We start from the raw sequence: 21,456 nt of genomic DNA, 5'->3' as shown, positions 1-21,456 counted from the left end.
TGGAGTAGCCTGTCGTCATCAACCACATGATTTTGCCTCTCCAGTAACGTTGCTTGCAGAAAAAAGGAGTTTTAAAAGCTTTTTGCTTTTTTGGATTGTGTGAATGCTTCATTCGCCTCACAAACAACCACAGAACCACAAGTGCGGTGCAAAACTTTCTCCAGGAGGGACAGCACGGAGCCTCTGGTTTTTAAATGGTTAATCTCCGCAGGTCACTACCAGTTGTCAAGACCACCATTGTCAGTAAGTGCTCTTTAACCGCATTCTATGTAGTAATAGTAGTCTGGCGTTTCTTCTTCTTTTTTTTTTTTTTGGTGGGGAAGGGGGTCAAGCATGGCATTTTCGGGCTAAGTCGTGTCCTCGCCCCGGTCTGAGACTCGTCATTAAAGGTTCCGCCATTTGTATTTGCAGTTTGAAGCCTCGAAAAGGGATTTTACAAATCGGGAAGTACAAAAATACGCAAGGCACCTGTCGGGCGAGCGGCACGGGGCGGCCATGGCGTCGAACAGTCTGTTCAGTTCTGTGACTCCGTGTCAGCAAAACTTCTTTTGGGGTAAGTACCTGATCTAATCTTTCATCGGGAGGGGGTGGGGAATACAGATTTGGGGAAATTCTGCAGGCCGCAGGTAGCGCAGCACCCATGGGACAGATGCAAATGTACTCCCTGAAATCCTTCACTCGGGTTCAGTATAAATATTCCCGTACCTGTAGCACCCAAAAAAAATACTGCACTGGAAGCGTCCTGCCAGGTGAAGCACCTGGAGAGCTCCTCGTATGCAGCGCGGGCAGAGTCCTGCACAGAGCAGTCTATTAAGTCACCTAATCATTTCAACCAGCAGCTCACTTTAATTCCCGTCCCATTTCCAGGCACCCCACTGTTTAAAGGAAATTAGTAAAAATAGGACCTAACCGCAGAGGCCCTAAAACACATCAGTAGATTTGATGCACTGTGAGCTGAGCTGCTACTTGGCAGGACCACTTCTGAGCTCGCAGGCTGCATGTACAGCCCTGCTCCTCCGTGCAGCCATAGACCCACAGCACAGGGCACAGGAGCAATCCTCTACCGGCAGCTGCAAAGACTCGCTGACAACTGACCGTCCCATCCATAACGGACACACGAGAGTCTGCACTAAGCGCAGGACAGAGAAGCCGGGACATAGTCACAAAGCGTGTGACCCAGGGGCACGGGGAGAGGAAGCACGTGGGGAGCAACACATTCCCAAAATGCTCACATCTGCAAATCCCACATCTGACGTCTCATACATCTGTGGAACTATCCACTGTATTCTCCATCTATCCACTGTAATCTCCATCTATCCACTGTAATCTCCATCTATCCACTGTAATCTCCATCTACCCACTGTAATCTCCATCTATCCATCTTATCTTTGTATCTATCCTATTATCTACACATCTTATTATCTATGTAACTATGTATACATCCATCTATGTAACTATGTATCTATCCATGTATCTGTGTGTGTACATGTATCCATCTTATCATTTGTCTTACTATCCATCTTACACTGTATGCGTACATCTATCTTTCCATCTATTAACCAATGTATATTATTTATCCATCAATTCATTTATCTATTCAATCATCCCTTCCTTTATCCATTTATCCTTTACTTTTTCTCACTATATTCATCTTTTACTTTATCAACTTCTCCATCTCATGTATATCTCTCACTACATTATCTATATATCACTTGTATCTACCTATATTAATCAATTCAGATCATCTTATCCATCATTATTTACATATCTGAATTATCCATGTACATTTTCTATTTATTAATAGATATGTATTAGATTACCCACATTATCTATCCCCCTACCTATATTAACTATCCACCTTATACATGTATGCACCTACCTATCTATATTATCTATTAGTTTACCCCCATTATCTATCCACCTTATACATCTATGCACCTACGTAACTTTATTATCTATGTATCTATTTTTATAGATCCAGAATCCCAAATGCACATGGCTCATTAATAATCCCACTAACATCCATTATGTCTCTACACTTTATCTCTACGTATTATACATCTATGCAAATCGCTATTTTTGTAATTCTACAGATTTGCAATTTTTACTGCACAAGGAGCAAAACACTAAATACAATTTTCCTGTCCAAATATATTATGTAGAACTTATTATGATCATAGATTGGATAGATATTATATAGATAATAAATATGATATATAGATAGATACAATAGATAGATATTTCCCTCCCTCCTTCCTTCCATATACGGATCCCCCGAGTGTTCGCAGAGGCCCTGACGCCGCGTTCCTCTCCATTCCTGAATATCACAGCTCGGACACATCTATATACATCTCATGTCAATCACCCGGACAGTGACACTTACAGAATCTTCTGCATCCCCTCCATCTTCAGAAGCTTGGATTTTGCCAAACAAAAATTTTTTAATTTTTTTTAAAATGTAGATAAAAGTAACAAACCTGCGATGTCGCTATCACCTTGTGAGATAAAATGCCTTGTGGTCCGGATATTTCTCAGCCCTCCCACCACACCGCCCCCTTCCATTGGTCACACATGAATGTACGGCGTATGCATCAGCCACAATACACTACAGAGGGTCGATGCCCCCTGTGGTCGCTCCCCCCCCTCAGCATCATTTTTATTTTTTTTTTTAGACTTTTCAAAAAAATAAATAAATAAAAAATAAAAGAATGACAGCATTTAGAGAAATAACCATAATAAAAATAAAAAAAAAGTCCTAAGGATAAAATAATTAAAATTTTCAATAAAAATAATATAATTATATTATTATTCACTTTGGATATTTTGTTTAGTATTCCATTTAGGGGGTAAAACTGAAAAAAAGGAAGAAAAGTAAAAAAAAAAAAAAAAAAAAAAAAAAAAAAAGTAAAATGAATGAATCAGTGCATAGAGGAGCCAGACCACATGATCCTACTGTTTAGAGGAGGAAGCAGAGTTTACATGGACGGGATCGCTGCCGCTTAGATTGCTTCAACTTCCACAAGAGATTAACTCAAATTCAGCTGCATGAACATGACGGGATAATGCACTGAGCAGACCGGGAATGGCCTAGAAAATAGATAATAGATATATGGGTAGAAAGAGATAGATAGATAGATATGAGATAGATAGATAGATAAAAAAATAAGCAGCACTTTTTATGCAAAGATGGGTGCAAAGCCTCCAAGATCATCACCAAAATCTTATTAGATATAAAGTAAAAAAAAAAAATGGGGGTAACACTCCTAAGTCAGATGTTAAAAAAATAGATTTTTCCTATCTATTTATTTCATTATGTTTTGGAGTTCTGTAATTAAATAGACCAATATATATGAATTACAAATGAGGATAGAAAAATCTAATTATATATATATATATATATATATATATATATATATATATATATATATATATATATATATATATATATATATATATATATATATATATATATATAATGACCAATAAAGAGAGCGCAATGGGCAGATAAATTGACAGATGATTGATAGATAAATGATATCTCTCTCTATAATATGTGTGTATATATATACACACACATACACATACACACACACACACACACACACACACACATATAATAGAGAGATATCATTTATCTATCAATCATTTGACAATTTATCTGCCCATTTTATATATATATATACACACACATTTTATATACACACACAGAGAAATGTAAAAATCTGCATTAAAAATCAGCAGCATGAATTCTCACAGTTTGAACAGCGGGTTGTTACTGTGCTACTTTTTTATTTTATTTTTCAGATGAAATGTGATAAAACCTCATTAGCTTTGCAGTATCTACCTTTATTACATGACCCTCAAAAATACATACATTATATATATATATATATATATATATATTACACACACATTATAAAATATCAAATACTGTACATATACATCTATATGTGCACACGTATATATCCACCTCCCCCCTACAAGTCCGTGCCCCTTACAAATTGTTCCATCTTGCAGGGGCTCAGAGATTAGTGGCTTCAAACGCGGCCACTTGTAAGATGAAAGTGGGGCTTCCCGGGCTGGCCGCTGTATATTTTTCCTGCCTGTCAGGCCTTTTAAATCCTAGACTTGAGTTTATTTTCCTTCTAGCAATTGGACTAATTGTTGGGCCTACTTCTGAAAAGGAGATTGTATCTGATGGATCGGCCATGTTTGTCTACAGCCACAATTTACAAGGAAGCTGCTCACGTTGGCTGGGCCGGGGCAGACCATATCAAACCTGTGCGCCCACTTTCCATGTGTTACATACGTCGGTGCAGGGGTACAGTGAAATGGGCATCTCGTACAATACATATCTGCAGGAACAGGGATACGGCTAATCACCGGACAACAAACATGGAAAAACTAAAAATAGCATGTTTTTTCTTAGATGAGTTATCATGGGGCAAGAAGATTGTTCTACAGGAAAGAAGGGTAGGAACCTAAAACCAGCGGCGTATAATAAAATAATGGAGAGGTCGGTTGCCACAATGTGGCCTGCAACACAACTGCTTAGGATAGACTACGTATCGAAGATAGATAGATATGAGATAGATAGATAAGATAGATAGATAGATGATAGATAGATAGTATGCAAAAAAGAGCTTGAGAAAGTCCCTCACTTCGCCATTTTTTGACATGAGTCAATAAAAGCACCTTATATTTGACCCCTTGGAGTGCTGTCTCTATCTTTTTTTGTGTAGATAGATAGGATACAGACAGAAAGAATTCTTCAATTATGTCTGTGTCATGTATGTCTCTCATATATATCCATCCATCTACAATATCTATTTGCCCTTCATTCATCAGTTTTGTACTATCTTTATCTTAAATCTATGTATAAATCTATTGTATTTTAAATATCCTTCCTAAATTTCCATCTGTTCTATTAATTCATCCCATGCATCTATGTGATATCCATCTAAGAACTATCAGTTCATCTATTCCTCCATCCCAGATCTCTACCCATCTATCCATCTCAGATCTGCCCATCTATCCTTCTATGTATCCATCTGAGATCTGTCCATCTATCCTTCTCTTTATCCATCTCAGATCTGTCCATCTATCCTTCTCTTTATCCATCTCAGATCTGTCCATCTATCAAGCTCTTTATCCATCTCAGATCTGTCCATCTATCCTTCTATTTATCCATCTCAGATCTGTCCATCTATCCTTCTATTTATCCATCTCAGATCTGTCCATCTATCCTTCTATTTATCCATCTCAGATCTGTCCATCTATCCTTCTATTTATCCATCTCAGATCTGTCCATCTATCCTTCTATTTATCCATCTCAGATCTGTCCATCTATCCTTCTATTTATCCATCTCAGATCTGTCCATCTATCCTTCTATTTATCCATCTCAGATCTGTCCATCTATCCTTCTCTTTATCCATCTCAGATCTGTCCATCTATCCTTCTATTTATCCATCTCAGATCTGTCCATCTATCCTTCTATTTATCCATCTCAGATCTGTCCATCTATCCTTCTTTTTATCCATCTCAGATCTGCCCATCTATCCTTCTATTTATCCATCTCAGATCTGTCCATCTATCCTTCTCAGATCTGTCCATCTATCCTTCTCTTTATCCATCTCAGATCTGTCCATCTATCCTTCTCTTTATGCATCTCAGATCTGTCCATCTATCCTTCTTTATCCATCTCAGATCTGTCCATCAATCAAGCTCTTTATCCATCTCAGATCGGTCCATCTATCAAGCTCTTTATCCATCTCAGATCTGTCCATCTATCCTTCTCAGATCTGTCCATCTATCCTTCTCAGATCTGTCCATCTATCCTTCTATTTATCCATCTCAGATCTGTCCATCTATCCTTCTCTTTATCCATCTGAGATCTATCCATCTATTCTTCTCTTTATCCGAGATCTATCCATCTATCCTTCTCTTTATCCGAGATCTATCCATCTATCCTTCTCTTTATCCATCTCAGATCTGTCCATCTATCCTTCTCAGATCTGTCCATCTGTCCTTCTCTTTATCCATCTGAGATCTATCCATCTATCCTTCTCTTTATCTGAGATCTATCCATCTGTCCTTCTCTTTATCTGAGATCTATCCATCTGTCCTTCTCTTTATCCATCTCAGATCTGTCCATCTATCCTTCTATTTATCCATCTCAGATCTGTCCATCTATCCTTCTATTTATCCATCTCAGATCTGTCCATCTATCCTTCTATTTATCCATCTCAGATCTGCCCATCTATCCTTCTATTTATCCATCTCAGATCTGTCCATCTATCCTTCTCAGATCTGTCCATCTATCCTTCTCTTTATCCATCTCAGATCTGTCCATCTATCCTTCTCTTTATGCATCTCAGATCTGTCCATCTATCCTTCTTTATCCATCTCAGATCTGTCCATCAATCAAGCTCTTTATCCATCTCAGATCGGTCCATCTATCAAGCTCTTTATCCATCTCAGATCTGTCCATCTATCCTTCTCAGATCTGTCCATCTATCCTTCTCAGATCTGTCCATCTATCCTTCTATTTATCCATCTCAGATCTGTCCATCTATCCTTCTCTTTATCCATCTGAGATCTATCCATCTATTCTTCTCTTTATCCGAGATCTATCCATCTATCCTTCTCTTTATCCGAGATCTATCCATCTATCCTTCTCTTTATCCATCTCAGATCTGTCCATCTATCCTTCTCTTTATCCTTCTCAGATCTGTCCATCTGTCTTTCTCTTTATCCATCTGAGATCTATCCATCTATCCTTCTCTTTATCTGAGATCTATCCATCTGTCCTTCTCTTTATCTGAGATCTATCCATCTGTCCTTCTCTTTATCTATCTCAGATCTATCCATCTCTTTATCCATCTCAGATCTGTCCATCTATCCTTCTCTTTATCCATCTCAGATCTGTCCATCTATCCTTCTCTTTATCCATCTGAGATCTATCCATCTATCCTTCTTTTTATCCATCTATGTATCCATCAATCTATACCGCATATGAGATAGCTGGATGGATAGAGAGGATAGATAGATATTGATAGATAAATAGAGGATAGATAGATGGACAGATCTGAGGTAAATAGATAGATTGATACATGGAAGAGATAGATAGAGAGATAGATAGATAGATAATAAATGATAGATAGATAATAGATAGATTAGATAGATGATAGATATATGGCTAGATGATTGATAGATAGATAATAGATAGATAGATAATAGATAGATAGATAATAGATAGATGATAGATATATGGAGATAGATAATAGATATATGGCTAGATGATTGATAGATAGATAATAGATAGATAGATCTGAGAAATAAGGATACATCAGAGATGAATAGATCTATCCATCAATCTCTCAAATCTCTCTCAGACCGATCTGATTTGTCTGTCATTATATTTTATTATTCTTGTTCTAGCCATTCCCATACACAATTATACAGTGTGTGTGTATAATATATACACAGACACATACATACATATATATATATATATATATATATATATATATACACACACACACACACGTATTATGTGTACACATGCGCAGAAGGTCAGTTACTATAAGTCTACCTACATCCCCCCGGCAGCCCCCGGTGTACTGATTGATAGGGCACCGCATGGATTGTGGGACATTCAGGAAGAATAATAAAATTGGTTGACAAATAAGTTGAGAGCCGCACTTCACAGGTTGCGTATAAGATAACATTCAGGGCAGAAAAGCCGCGGCGGGAATGGTCAGATTTCTGTGGAATTTAACTACATTTAAACAGGAAATCAAAATATTAAATCACGAGCTTTCACATTTTTTAACTGCCAGAGTAACCCAAACAAGATCTATATCCTCACAGTGTGGGTCCCTGCAGAAGGAACTATTATGAGCCTCGGTGTAGTGTTGCATGTTCTGTTAAATCTGTATAATCCAAAAAAATTACTAATAAATAGTGACAGAAAACGGAGTAATTTATGAAGAATGTATAAATCAGAGATTCACAATTTATATGGGAAATAACATCTGTTCTGTTGAACCCGATCTGTAAACTTCACCACTACATAGAAATGACCGACCGTAATTTATTTCTAATAAAAATAAAAAAAAAAAATAGGTAATTTTGAAATAAAACAAAAAAAATAATAAAAAATTCTAGAAAGCAAATTAAGATAATTCTCAAAGCTTAAAGACGCTTTTACCGTGCAAAGTGGTAGAATTTCTGCACCACGCACAATTTCACATTGACAGAGACCAGTGAATATATCACTGTGAAAGCAGATTTAAAAAAAAAAACCTATTGGGAAATAGAAAGGTTAGGATGTAATAACGTGACATCTATGTTATTAAGCCAAATAAATCTCGCTGAACAGATCATTCACAAATCAGCCTCGCAGAACCTCAGACCCCTCGCAGCCGCACTCAACAATTAGGAGTATTTTCTGCGGCCTCGGAGGACATGTGCTTTTAATTTTTAGAACATCGGTGGTCTCCAAATAATGTATTGAAGCCGGGCTGGGGTAAAGAAAAAAAAAAAGGGCAAAAAAAAAAGCACACACAGCTTGTAAGTGTAATTAGTATTCCTCTATAATACTGTAAGTCGTGTAAACAGCAACAAAAAGGATTCTTAATACTGTGCAAACACATTGCGTCATCCAAACACCGCTACCATATAAATCAGAGGAGGACAACCCTCTGCCGCCAACACAAGCACAAAGCTCGTCTACCGGAAAAGATAAGCAAAGATCGAAATGGCTAATAATATGGGAGCTCACTGAACATGCTCTCTGGAATCACCGCTATTGGGCTTTTTTGTTGTTTTTACTATTCGGTTTATTGCATTATTCAAAGCAATTTTTGAGCAAAAACAAAAAAAAAAAAACGTTGGCCTCGGATCATCGTCTTTGTGGCTTTTTTTCTAGAGTAAAAATACTTTTAATGGTGACTTTAAGATTTTTATGTAATTTGCACCGTTCAATTTTTTTTAAACGAACCGTATTTGTTCACACGTCGCAGAAAAAAAAAGCAGCGTTTTACAGTACCAGCAAAATGACTGCGATTTCTGAAATCTCGCGCACACGCAGCTCATTTTTTCCTTGCCGATTTGAAGCAGTTTCCAATCTGTAGCATGTCAATTCTTTCAGTGCTTTTTGCTATGTTTTTCACCCATTCTAATGAATGGAGGGGCAGCACATTTTATGCAGCGTTTTTCCTACCAACAGGACAAAAAAATTTTGCAGCAATTTTTTTCTACCCTTAGGGTATGTTCACAGTCCGGTTTTAGTTTTTAGAGCAGAAATGCTTCAAAAACCACAAGGAGTTAAAAAACAACAAAGTGTTGATTGGAGAGTTTCTGCCTGGAAAACTCAGCAAAAAAAAAAATGAAACAAGTATAAAGGTTTTGTGCACACGATGAGAGTGTTGGCACGAAAAATGCTGTTTAAAATATACGTTGGTATGCGTTTTTGATAAGTTTTTAAGTGCATTTTCTCTCAATTATTTGGGTGGGTGAAAAACGCTGAAAGAATTGACAAGTTGCAGAATGGAATAAAAAAAACCTGCGATGGTTCAAATCCGCAAAGAAAAAATGATGCTAAATATTTGCAGAATTCTACTCCGGTTCTCAGTGGAGTACAAAATATATATTTTTTAATGTGACACTTTAAAAGGATCATGAAACGTTTTGCTCTAAAAAAAAGTCACAAAAAAAAGGCTTTTTGTACAAAATTCATCAACTAGTGTGCGGAATTTTGAAGAATTTGGTGCAAAAAAGGTCAACAAATACCAAAAGAGAAAAGTCAAATAATGAATCGGAGTCATACCCTAGAATCATAAACTTGTATCGTATGGAATGATTACACTGATTGTACACATACAGTACAGACCAAAAGTTTGGACACACCTTCTCATTTAAAGATTTTTCTGTATTTTCATGACTATGAAAACTGTACATTCACACTGAAGGCATCAAAACTATGAATTAACACATGTGGAATTATATACTTAACAAAAAAGTATGGTTTTGAGCACCTTGAGGGGTGCAGTTCTTAGAACGGTGTCACTTTTGGGTATTTTCTGTTATAAAGACCTCTCAAAGTGACTTCAAATAAGATGTGGTCCCTAAAAAAATGTTTTTTGTAAATTTTGTTGGAAAAATGAGAAATCGCTGGTCAACTTTTAACCCTTATAGCTCCCTAACGAAAAAAAATTTTGGTTCCAAAATTGTGCTGATGTAAAGTAGACATGTGGGAAATGTTATTTATTAACTCTTTTGTGTGACATCTCTCTGATTTAAGGGCATGAAAATTCAAAGTTTGAAAATTGCACAATTTTCAAAATTTTCGCCAAATTTCCGATTTTTTCACAAATAAACGCATGTGATATCAAAGAAATTTTACCACTATCATGAAGTACAATATGTCACGAAAAAACAATCTCAGAATCAGGGGATCCGTTGAAGCGTTCCAGAGTAATTACCTCATAAAGTGACAGTGGTCAGAATTGAAAAAATTGGCCTGGTCACGAAGGCAAAAACAGGCTCTGGCGCGAAGTGGTTAAACATATACAGTACAGACCAAAAGTTTGGACACACCTTCTCATTTAAAGATTTTTCTGTATTTTCATGACTTTGAAAATTGTACATTCACACTGAAGGCATCAAAACTATGAATTAACACATGTGGAATTATATACTTGACAAAAAAGTGTGAAACAACTGAAAATATGTCTTATATTCTAGGTTCTTCAAAGTAGCCACCTTTTGCTTTGATGACTGCTTTGCACACTCTTGGCATTCTCTTGATGAGCTTCAAGTGGTAGTCACCGGAAATGGTTTTCACTTCACAGGTGTGCCCTGTCAGGTTTAATAAGTGGGATTTCTTGCCTTATAAATGGGGTTGGGACCATCAGTTGTGTTGTGCAGAAGTCAGGTGGATACACAGCTGATAGTCCTACTGAATAGACTGTTAGAATTTGTATTATGGCAAGAAAAAAGCAGCTAAGTAAAGGAAAACGAGTGGCCATCATTACTTTAAGAAATGAAGGTCAGTCATTGCGAAAAATTGGGAAAACTTTGAAAGTGTCCCGAAGTGCAGTTGCAAAAACCATCAAGCGCTACAAAGAAACTGGCTCACATGAGGACCGCCCCAGGAAAGGAAGACCAAGAGTCACCTCTGCTTCTGAGGGTAAGTTTTTCCGAGTCACCAGCCTCAGAAATCGCAGGTTAACAGCAGCTCAGATTAGAGACCAGGTCAATGCCACACAGAGTTCTAGCAGCAGACACATCTCTACAACAACTGTTAAGAGGAGACTTTGTGCAGCAGGCCTTCATGGTAAAATAGCTGCTAGGAAACCACTGCTAAGGAAGGCAACAAGCAGAAGAAACTTGTTTGGGCTAAACAACACAAGGAATGGACATTAGACCAGTGGAAATCTGTGCTTTGGTCTGATGAGTCCAAATTTGAGATCTTTGGTTCCAACCACCGTGTCTTGGTGCGGCGCAGAAAAGGTGAACGGATGGACTCTACATGCCTGGTTCCCACCGTGAAGCATGGAGGAGGAGGTGTGATGGTGTGGGGGTGCTTTGCTGGTGACACTGTTGGGGATTTATTCAAAATTGAAGGCATACTGAACCAGCATGGCTACCACAGCATCTTGCAGCGGCATGCTATTCCATCCGGTTTGCGTTTAGTTGGACCATCATTTATTTTTCAACAGGACAATGACCCCAAACACACCTCCAGGCTGTGTAAGGGCTATTTGACCAAGAAGGAGAGTGATGGGGTGCTGCACCAGATGACCTGGCCTCCACAGTCACCAGACCTGAACCCAATCGAGATGGTTTGGGGTGAGCTGGACCGCAGAATGAAGGCAAAAGGGCCAACAAGTGCTAAGCATCTCTGGGAACTCCTTCAAGATTGTTGGAAGACCATTTCCGGTGACTACCTCTTGAAGCTCATCAAGAGAATGCCAAGAGTGTGCAATGCAGTCATCAAAGCAAAAGGTGGCTACTTTGAAGAACCTAGAATATAAGACATATTTTCAGTTGTTTCACACTTTTTTGTTAAGTATATAATTCCACATGTGTTAGTTCATAGTTTTGATGCCTTCAGTGTGAATGTACAATTTTCATAGTCATGAAAAACTTTAAATGAGAAGGTGTGTCCAAACTTTTGGTCTGTACTGTACATCTCTCAAGGGGTAGATGAAATAAAGAAGTTGATGTTAAAAAAAGAGAAATTCTTCCAACAGGTCACACTCAAAAAATATTTCAATTTTGTTTCATTTCATCTCGAATGGAAATATTCCCAATTTAGGGATTCCATTTTTTTTAAGTAATGACAAATAAATGTATAAACTGGTATTTTTTTTACATTTATTTCATATAGACACTACAGGGTATTCGATCTCAGATCACTATGATACTCACTCGAGATTACTATGGAACAATATTTTTTTGCAGAAGGTTTACAGAAAATTTAGCATTTGCTCCATAGACTAGAACACCATGATCGGTCAATATGTTCTTCAAAATGTTGGTAATAGGAGAACGTATTTTTGAAAAAGACTTCTTATTTATCTTTCTCTTTATGATTTTCTAGAAATCAGGACTATTTAAAACAGTTTGGATAACTTTTATTACTTACCATACAGTATATTAGTCTGTACTATATATGTAGAGATCTCACAGCTGTGACTACGTGCTGCGTTAATATTCCTAATTTGTGTCGGTGAAGGGTGTCCAAAGGATTGTTGGTATCCATGGCACCACGGTATCGTTGGTATCCAGGGCACCACGGTATCGTTGGTATCCAGGGCACCACGGTATCGTTGGTATCCAAGGCACCACGGTATCGTTGGTATCCAAGGCACCACGGTATCATTGGTATCCAGGGCACCACGGTATCATTGGTATCCAGGGCACCACAGTATCGTTGGTATCCAGGGCACCACAGTATCGTTGGTATCCAGGGCACCACAGTATCGTTGGTATCCAGGGCACCACAGTATCGTTGGTATCCAGGGCACCACGGTATCGTTGGTATCCAGGGCACCACGGTATCATTGGTATCCATGGAACCACGGTATCGTTGATATCCATGGCATTCCCTATGGGGCTACTGAGTCCTGCGCTTAGCTTTTCCAGCAGCCCCCTAGAGAATGCATGGAGTGGCAGATTGGACATCCATTTTGTAATGGAGATAAAAAATTTCCCTGATCTGCCTATGGATTTGGTTCCCGGATGTGGAACATTCACCAATCAGCAAGTCAGTACCAATCCTGCTGATGGGTGAGGACTTGTTTTTGTTCGATAACCCTGTTAAAGAGGTTGTCCACTACTTTTACATTGATGCCCTATCCGTAGGATAAGGCATCAATGTCTGATCGGCTGGGGTCCGACACTCAGCTGTTATCGGTGGCCACCGGCTAGAAGTACTTACTTGCGGAGCTTGGCTGTCTACTTGTAGTGGTCGGGACTTTTTACTGCACGTCCGCCTCACATTCAATTCAATAGGAGGCAGATGTGAGATGTGCAGCTGATCGGTGGGAGTGCCGGGTGTTGTACCCCAGCCAATCAGACATCGATGGCCTATCCTACGGATAGTGCATCAACGTAAAAGTAGTGGACAACCTCTTTAACGGGGTTGTCCAACAAAAACAAGTTATCACCCATCAGCGGGATTGGTGCTGACTTGCTGATTGGTGAATGTCCCACATCCGGGACCCAAATCCATAGGCAGATCATGGAAATTTTATCCCAGTTACAAAATGGATGTCCAATTTGCCACTCAATTCATTCTCTAGGGGGGCTGCAGGAAAAAGCTAAGTGAAGGACTCATAGGGAATGAGTGGAGCTGCGGTCAAGCATCTGCCCTGCCACTCCATGAGTGCGGGTCCCATTGAAGGATGCCCACCCGTCATCAAATTATCACCTATAAGATGGATAGGTGATAAACTGTTTTCATCGGACAAACACTTGAAGCTGGACATACACATATGATATGTGACAGTCGAGCGTTCATCCACCATCTTTTCACAACTCCCAGATTAGTGCGCTCTGTTGAGTGTTCCAGAAAGAGCGGAGAAAGCGGCTGTCGAACGGCTCTTGCATGCGCTTGTCTCTTGAAGACAAAGAGGGTAAGGGGTTAAAATTAAAACTTACAGTCCCTTATCTCCCCCATTAACCTTGGTTGGCAGAGTCGGAAGACCTCTCACACATTGCAACATCGGCTGATCTCGACTTTAATTTATTATGTATGGGCGATCTTTAGTTCTAAGTAGGACCCTGCTCCCCACCAATCTACTAAAACCTTGCAGACAATATCCACGTTCAGGGCTTATAGAGTGTATTGGGTGATAGCATTTTGTAAGTGTTTAACACAAAAAAAACCCAGAAAAACCAAAAAGTTTAAATATAAAGATTTATACAATACTGTAATAAGAATGTCAAGACATGAAAGTGAAGGATGGTGGAACAAAGAGCACCAGGTCCATGGAGTCTTTAGTGTCTTAAGGCAGACATAATTTAAGGGCTCGCTCACACAAGAGAGGAGTCTCTCTTCCGAGAGAATCAGATCAATTATGGTAATGACTCTCGGATTAAACTCTGATCAGAGTTTGAGCCGAGTATCATCTTACTGTGATCCGATTGTCTCGCGTGAGACAATTGTATCACAGGTGCGAAGAGGATGGAGAAATTAATTTCTCCATCTTCTCCATGGTCTCTGGCCGCACAAACCTGATTGCACTCGGATGTCATCCGAGTGCAGTCAGATGTTTTACACACACACCCAAAAACTTGAATGTGTGTGCGTGATCCAATTTATGGAGCTACCCGGTTCGCTCTGTAGAAAAAAAAAAAATCGCAGATCGGCACTACCCCATAGTATAACATCGGTCAGAGTGCTATCTGATAAAACATTGGAGAGCACTTGGCTGAGTGTATACCCTTGTGTGAGTGAGCCCTAAAAAAAAAAAAGACTCTCTAATAAGTCAGAAATTCTGAACAGATTACGTTAACCAGTGTACATTTTGTCAGCCTTAAAAAGTTATTGCAATTTTACCGATTTATGATGAGAAAAGTACTCGTAAAAACAGGCAACTCAAAATCAAGAACTGAGGGATTTATAATTCTATTGTTTACTTCTCATTGCCAAGGTTACCGGCCACCTCAGGAGTCTATCAGCGGTGGCCAGTCTCTTAGGCAAGGAGCGCAGCGCTTACAATCTCTTTTGCAAGTAGCTTGTAAGTGCCGCTTTGAATCCAGTCAACTTCAGTGATAGAGGGAAGGCAGCCTCTGCTTGTAGAACTGGAGAGCGCACAGTTTGGGCCAAAGGAGCAACCATGCCGCAGGTCCGAACTGTCAATCAGGAGTTCATCGTCCCCTGGGAAGCAGAAAAGAGGAGGGTCCCTCAAATGCATAATAAAAAAAATAAACTTTAATTAGTACATAGTATGTTATTCTTAAAGGGAGTTTATAGATCTTACAGTATATACAAAAAATATGTGTTAAATAGAAGTATCTTCCAGTCTAGGAGTTATCAGACCGGCACAAAATCTCTCACTATTATCTTTAACTCTGTATTTGTAGCCTAGAAATATAATTTGAAGGGAAGATCGTAAATTCGAGCAGCTTCATTTATTTAAACACTGCGATGGGAAGAATATTTATTTTTACAACTTGCTACAATCATCTAAAAACATAATCAGGTTATCAATCAGATAATACAATTTCTAGGATCTCCGTTACTTAGTGAGAATATGATGACTACACAAAGCATTAGGGATAAGCCTCAATACTCCCCCTTTGGGTCTTGGAAGGTCATCAGGCTGCCACAGATAGCACCGCAGATCCTTCAAGTAGACCAGACATCCTTCCTACAAACCACAGAGACCCTGCACGCGACACCTTCATAGCCACTAAAAGTTCACTCAACCAGATATTGTATCCACACACGGCTTCTGTAAGGTCTTGGGAAACCTGCAGAGCTGCTAAATGGATTTCTGGCCTGGACGTTGCCAACCGTCAGAAGAACAAGCTGCTTGATTTTATTACATTTCTTAATAAATTAAATCAGTTTCCTGAAACGTGAACTGAGAAGACAGACACCACAAGACACGGGACATTCTCGACTAATAAAGTGTCAAGAGCAACCCAACAGTAGTGTTGAGCGAATTTGTTCCGCATCTCAAATTCGGGTTCGCGGTTCCGGTTTGTTCGCGCCAAAAAAATTGGCTCCGCCCAAGAACATCCCTGATGTTATCCGCATGACGTGTGGCAAATCAGAGATGTTCATGGGTGGAGATAATTTTTTTGGCACGAACAAGCCGGAACCCTGAACACGAACCCAAATTTGAAATGCCGATCAAATTCGCTCAACACTACCCAACAGCACAATATTAAAGATGTCAGGTGTCATCCTAGCTGCTTCAGTTTTTTTTCTCAGTGAAGCAGATAGGATGTATGAACTTTTTAGTTATCCATTTAACACATAAAGGGGTTGTCTGGGCAAAAGTGATAAGTCTGCAGTCACTCTGTGTGACTGCAGACTTATGAATCCCTCCCAGCGCATGCATTGTGCTCTGTGGGGGTTTGCCGGTTTCAGACCTGGTAACGGAGGGTATGTATGAGTTATATATACCCCCGACCAATGGGCGCGGCCTCGCTCTCAGTACACCTGTGTTGATCGAGGCCACGCCTTCTACTTGGACACGCCCTCTTGTCATCTGCATCACTAGATGGGGAGTGGCCTTGTGCCATACAAGTGTATGGAGCGAGGCTGCGCCGACTGGCCGAGGGTATGTATAATACCCACCGTTACCGGGTCTGAAACCGGCAAATCCCCGCAGAGCACAGTGGGTGCGCTGGGGGGATTCATAAGTCTCCAGTCACACAAAGTGACTGCACACAGGACAACCCCTTTAAGAATGGATCAGTTATAAACAGATCAAACTCGAATAGAACTCTGGAGCACAAAGTTTGTCTTCTGCGTTCCATCCATGTATAATGGCAGAGTCTGATCAGCAAAGCAGACGGGGGACATGGACCAGTTTTTAAAACTTTTTGACATGTAGTTTTTGAAACTACACGTCAGTGTGCTGTCCGATAAAAAAAAAAGGACTGCACACTGATCTATAAGGCTGTGTGCTAATGGAATTTTTTTTTTTGGGGGGGGGGGAGGGGACCTTCAAAAACAAAGTTTTTCATGTGGAACACACTTAAAAAAAAAAAATCTGTAGCGGTTTTTAAGAGTTTTTGAAATGTTTTGAGGGAGATTTTTTTTTAAAAAAAAAATTTTTTGAAACTTTTTAATTTGACAACACCTGGATTGGTGTGGATGCCATCAACAGTTGCCTCAAAACAGTGACATCCACTTTTTTTTTTCCCCATGCGGTATTTGTCAGAGTATGTAGAAAAAAAACAAAAAAACTATGTATGAACCACAAAGAAGATTAACATTTAATTGAATAGAAGGAAACTTTCAAAGGGGTTTAGGCAATTTTTGTGGCTTTTTTTTTTTCTATTAGCGGATAAGCTCAGAAACTCCTCAAACTGTTCCATCCAGACACAGCCCTAGGACTCATTCAGACATAAGGTTTTTATTCCCCATGTATGAGAAAACCAGTCCTAGTGTCAGAAGTGATTTTGTCCAGTTTCATCAGGGTTTAATCTGAGTTTTATCAGTTTTTCTCAGATGAGGAAAAAAAAAAGAAGTTTCTCTACTTTCTTGCATCAGTCCATGAAAAACAGACAGCGCACGGATGGCAGCAGAGTGCTGTCCGATTTTTTTTCACGGACCCACAGACGTGAATTGTCGATTTTGATTCAATACATCTGCGCAATTTTGCTCAGACCACAAAAAAAAAAAAAAAAAGTATATTTACAACGCTCTCCCTCCTACATACACAAACTTTCTGCAGATAATTCCCAAAATTGCTGTCGTTACGTTCTTCACTTTTCAGCAAGTGTAGTGTTAATACGGAGAGCAGGCTTCCTTCAGAAAACATGGTTTCTTCTACAAATAAATACAAGTCTTGCTACTCGAGGAATAAAATGGTTCACCCCAGGAGAATGTAAACCACGAGAGGAGGGGAAAAAAAAAAAAAGATAGAGGCAAGACAGCGCTGCGAGGGGACGGAGGGCGAGAATGTATAAACCATGAATACATTACAGGAGCTGAAAGATATTCACCCGAAAATGTAGATCATCCATGGACTCTTACCCCGAACAATGGAGAAAAGGGAGAACAGCAAAAAAAACAACTTGCAGTCTGTACTACTTTATACCCTTGTGTGCCGTGGTACATTAGGAGTAGTGTTGAGCGAGTATGTTCTGTCCGAGTATGCTCGGCCGAGCTCCGAGTATTTACAGCTGCTCGGTGATATGGTTGAATCGCTCCCGTGTGCATGATTTGTGACTGTTTGACAGCTTTATTACATGTGAGGAATGTGTAAGAAATAGACATTCCTCCCATGTAATAAAGCTGCCAAACAGTCACAAATCATGCACACGGGAGCGATTCAACCATATCACCGAGCAGCTGTAAATACGGAGCTCGGCCGAGCATACTCAGCGAAAGGGTTAATAGAACAGACTCGCTCAACACTAATTAGGATACATTAAGTACTCAATACTATGGATATATTCTCCCTGTAAATTATTCAACATCTGTAGGAGCTTGGCACATTTTTGTTGAGAATTTGACAGAAAAATTCAAAAACGTTGTACGCCATGTCCTGCCATACAAAAGGTGGTGCTTCAGAAAGCTCTGTAATATGGCAGCGTAGGGAACCTCCAAATCATGGAGGCATATAGAGTGCTATGGATGCCATCACATACCTGTGCAATTTAGACATTTTATGTCTTTTTTTTTGCTTGTATGTTATAATGTCAACATATTGTGCAACCATTATCACCTCTGTCCCCATTGGGGCTCACAATCTACATTCCCTATCAGTATGTCTTTGGAGTGTGGGAGGAAACCGGAGAACCCAGAGGAAAACCACGAGAACACGGGGAGAACATATAAACTCCTTGCAGATGTTGCCCTTGGTGGGATTTGAACCCAGGACCCCAGCGCCGCAAGTGATAACTATCGAGTCACCGTGCTGTCCATATACATGGAAAGACACTTTTTTGTCAAAATTGTAATTAAAAAAAAAAAATCTAAAAACCATACTTTGTTCACGCACAATTAAGCTTTTATTTTTCTCAAAAATTGTAAACTGAGCCCAAAAAAAAGGAGGTGATCCACAAGTGTACTTAATACTTTTCTTCCCCTTTGAATCCTTCCTTATCCGGTTAAAAAACGGATTTGTGTATCTGACCATGAAGCAATTCTTACATTTTTTTGGGAATTCGTAAAACACGATACAAAACAATTGTACAATATTATGACCTAAAAAAATTAAATGGTTTTCTGAAAAATTAATCTATAAAACTAACTAAACGGACTAGAAATTCTAATTATTTCAGAGGAAACAACCCTAGAGAATCGAGTGAACCGTACGGTGTGGACATGTACTGCGGCAATACCCCTCGCTCTAATACAACGGACGGCAGCAATCCTCGTAAACACAGATGTAGATGTGGAAGAATTCACACTCGCAGAATTTCAATGGCTGAGCTTGTGGCCTTAACCCCCGTCCTTCTGTCAGCGTCTGATTTATCTTGAGAGACCCCAAAAAGGTCTTTTACGGAAATTCAAACACAGGAGCCAATATTCCCTTCATAGATAGACTGGGGATTGTGAACAATGCTCATTTTTCTCTAGGTCTACTGGATTAAATTAATATGCATACGCTTCGGCAAGACGGCAGCTTGTATATGTAAGAAATGTTCTCATTATGCAAATCGTGATTCATCCTGTGGGTTGGGGTGTGGGGTAATTAATGCCTCATGTGATGTAGTTAACAGCTTTTTTTGACAGTTATGTAATGTTTCCAAAGTTTTACTCTTAAGGGACCAGTTTCACCGAGGCTACTCCTTTAACAAAAAGTGGGTCAGTAGATCAACTGATCTCCATAGGTCCACCTTCTAGAGCGGCTGGCCATACATTACCCCTGGAGAAACATTGGGAATATTTTCATAAAATGATCATTGTATTGTTCATAGACCTTGCTTCCCGAATCCTCCTAAACATAAAACACTCACAAGTATGTGTAGCGGACACATCAATATTGGGAGACTGCCGGATGAAAGCCATGCAAACCGCCTCCTCTCAACCGGCATCTCCAAGTCAACTCCTCATTTGATTATCCAGCCTGTGTGCGTCCCACCACAATGACGACGTCACATCAGGCCGGTTCATCAAAAAAGAGGAGGCAGGGAGGAGACGGTTCACTGGTGTCATGTCCAGTGGCCACGGAATATCGACCTGGCTACTGGTCCAGGGTCCTGTGACTTTATTTGCTCATCATGTCTACATATTTTCATAAGGAGCAAAGGATAAGTAGATGCCAGACACGTCTGGGGATACTTATCTCTCGCGAGAGCTAAGGATCTGGCATGTTATATTCCCTAGACAGAAGTCAGAATATTAATTGTCTGTAGTGTGAACAACCAGCTTGGTGCATATAAACAATAGCTGACCCATCCAACCTCGGCCAGTAGAGAATCGGCCATGTTGACCATTTTTAAGTTATCCTGTATTGTTCAAGGTCTTCCATCTCACCCAACCAGATAAAATTCAAAGTGTCGTGTGGATCGCATACATTTCTTATGAATGTAATTTGGGTAAATTCAGCCACTCTTTCGTGTGGTTGAAATGGATTCCCCTAGCACATTTCTGCACAGAATACATCTACCTGGAGAATAAATTGAAATCCAGGGACCCAACAGTGAGGATCCAGATAGGGCCCCCCAGCGTCTATGAAAACCTGATAGGCTCCCATCGAGGGCCCAATGGGAGGTGACAAAGGTATTACACCCTCTGTCTAACCACTTAAGATACCTTCGACACTGTTCGCCGCAGCTTCTAAGGGGTTAAACTGCTGCGATCAGCACTAGCTCCAATCACAACAGTTACCGATGCTGGACAAAACAGCAGGCACCTGCCAACTATGGAGATGTCTCCATAGTTTTGATGAATTGTGATGCGAGAGAGGCCTTAAAGGAGGACGTACACATTAGATATTGAACCGACAGTAAATCATATCCCAGTACCCCTCATACACATGGATGCTCCTCTTGGCCGGGTGCGTACGAGTTCTCAATAGGGAAAGGGGAATACGACGCTGCCAGATACCTCTAGTGAAGAGTCACGAGCATGTTAAAATCCAATATGCCCGGTTCTTTCTCCCAAGTGTTATAAAAAGTTGGGAAACCTCTTTAAGTAAAAAATGGTCGGCAAAAACATTGGGTTCGGATGACACTTGGGCCGCTTAAATATAAAAAGTTCTGGTTAATGACAGTCACAAAAGATTAAAGACTTTGGTGGGTCAAAC

The 21,456-nt window shown here is 39.7% G+C and overlaps 2 protein-coding genes across 5 annotated transcripts in view; one reads left to right on the top strand and one right to left on the bottom strand.

Annotated features, from left to right (window-relative positions):
• SUPT3H (SPT3 homolog, SAGA and STAGA complex component) overlaps positions 1-21,456 on the bottom strand; it is a 633,482-nt gene that overhangs the window by 547,307 nt on the left and 64,719 nt on the right. The window contains exon 1 of one of the 3 annotated variants that reach the window (XM_073673941.1): positions 2,478-2,496. The exons of the other annotated variants lie outside the window; for them this stretch is intronic. The gene's annotated coding sequence lies outside the window, so the exon portion shown is untranslated. Of the gene's footprint in view, positions 1-2,477; positions 2,497-21,456 lie in introns of those variants that run through there. 3 annotated transcript variants of the gene reach the window in all.
• The window catches only part of RUNX2 (RUNX family transcription factor 2), a 246,987-nt gene continuing 225,609 nt past the window's right edge, over positions 79-21,456 (top strand). The window contains exons 1-2 of one of the 2 annotated variants that reach the window (XM_073673937.1): positions 79-243; positions 412-553. In XM_073673937.1, the coding sequence (XP_073530038.1) occupies positions 496-553 (58 nt within the window). In that variant the 5' untranslated portion in view covers positions 79-243; positions 412-495. The remainder of the gene's footprint in view (positions 244-411; positions 554-21,456) is intronic. The other variant, XM_073673938.1, reaches the window with a different exon arrangement.

Source organism: Phyllobates terribilis, unplaced genomic scaffold (genome assembly GCF_046119375.1).
Source record: "Phyllobates terribilis strain yellow unplaced genomic scaffold, ASM4611937v1 Scaffold_3__8_contigs__length_932513732, whole genome shotgun sequence".
Taxonomy (NCBI): Eukaryota; Metazoa; Chordata; class Amphibia; order Anura; family Dendrobatidae; genus Phyllobates; species Phyllobates terribilis.
This window is presented reverse-complemented; position numbering and strand designations above follow the sequence as displayed.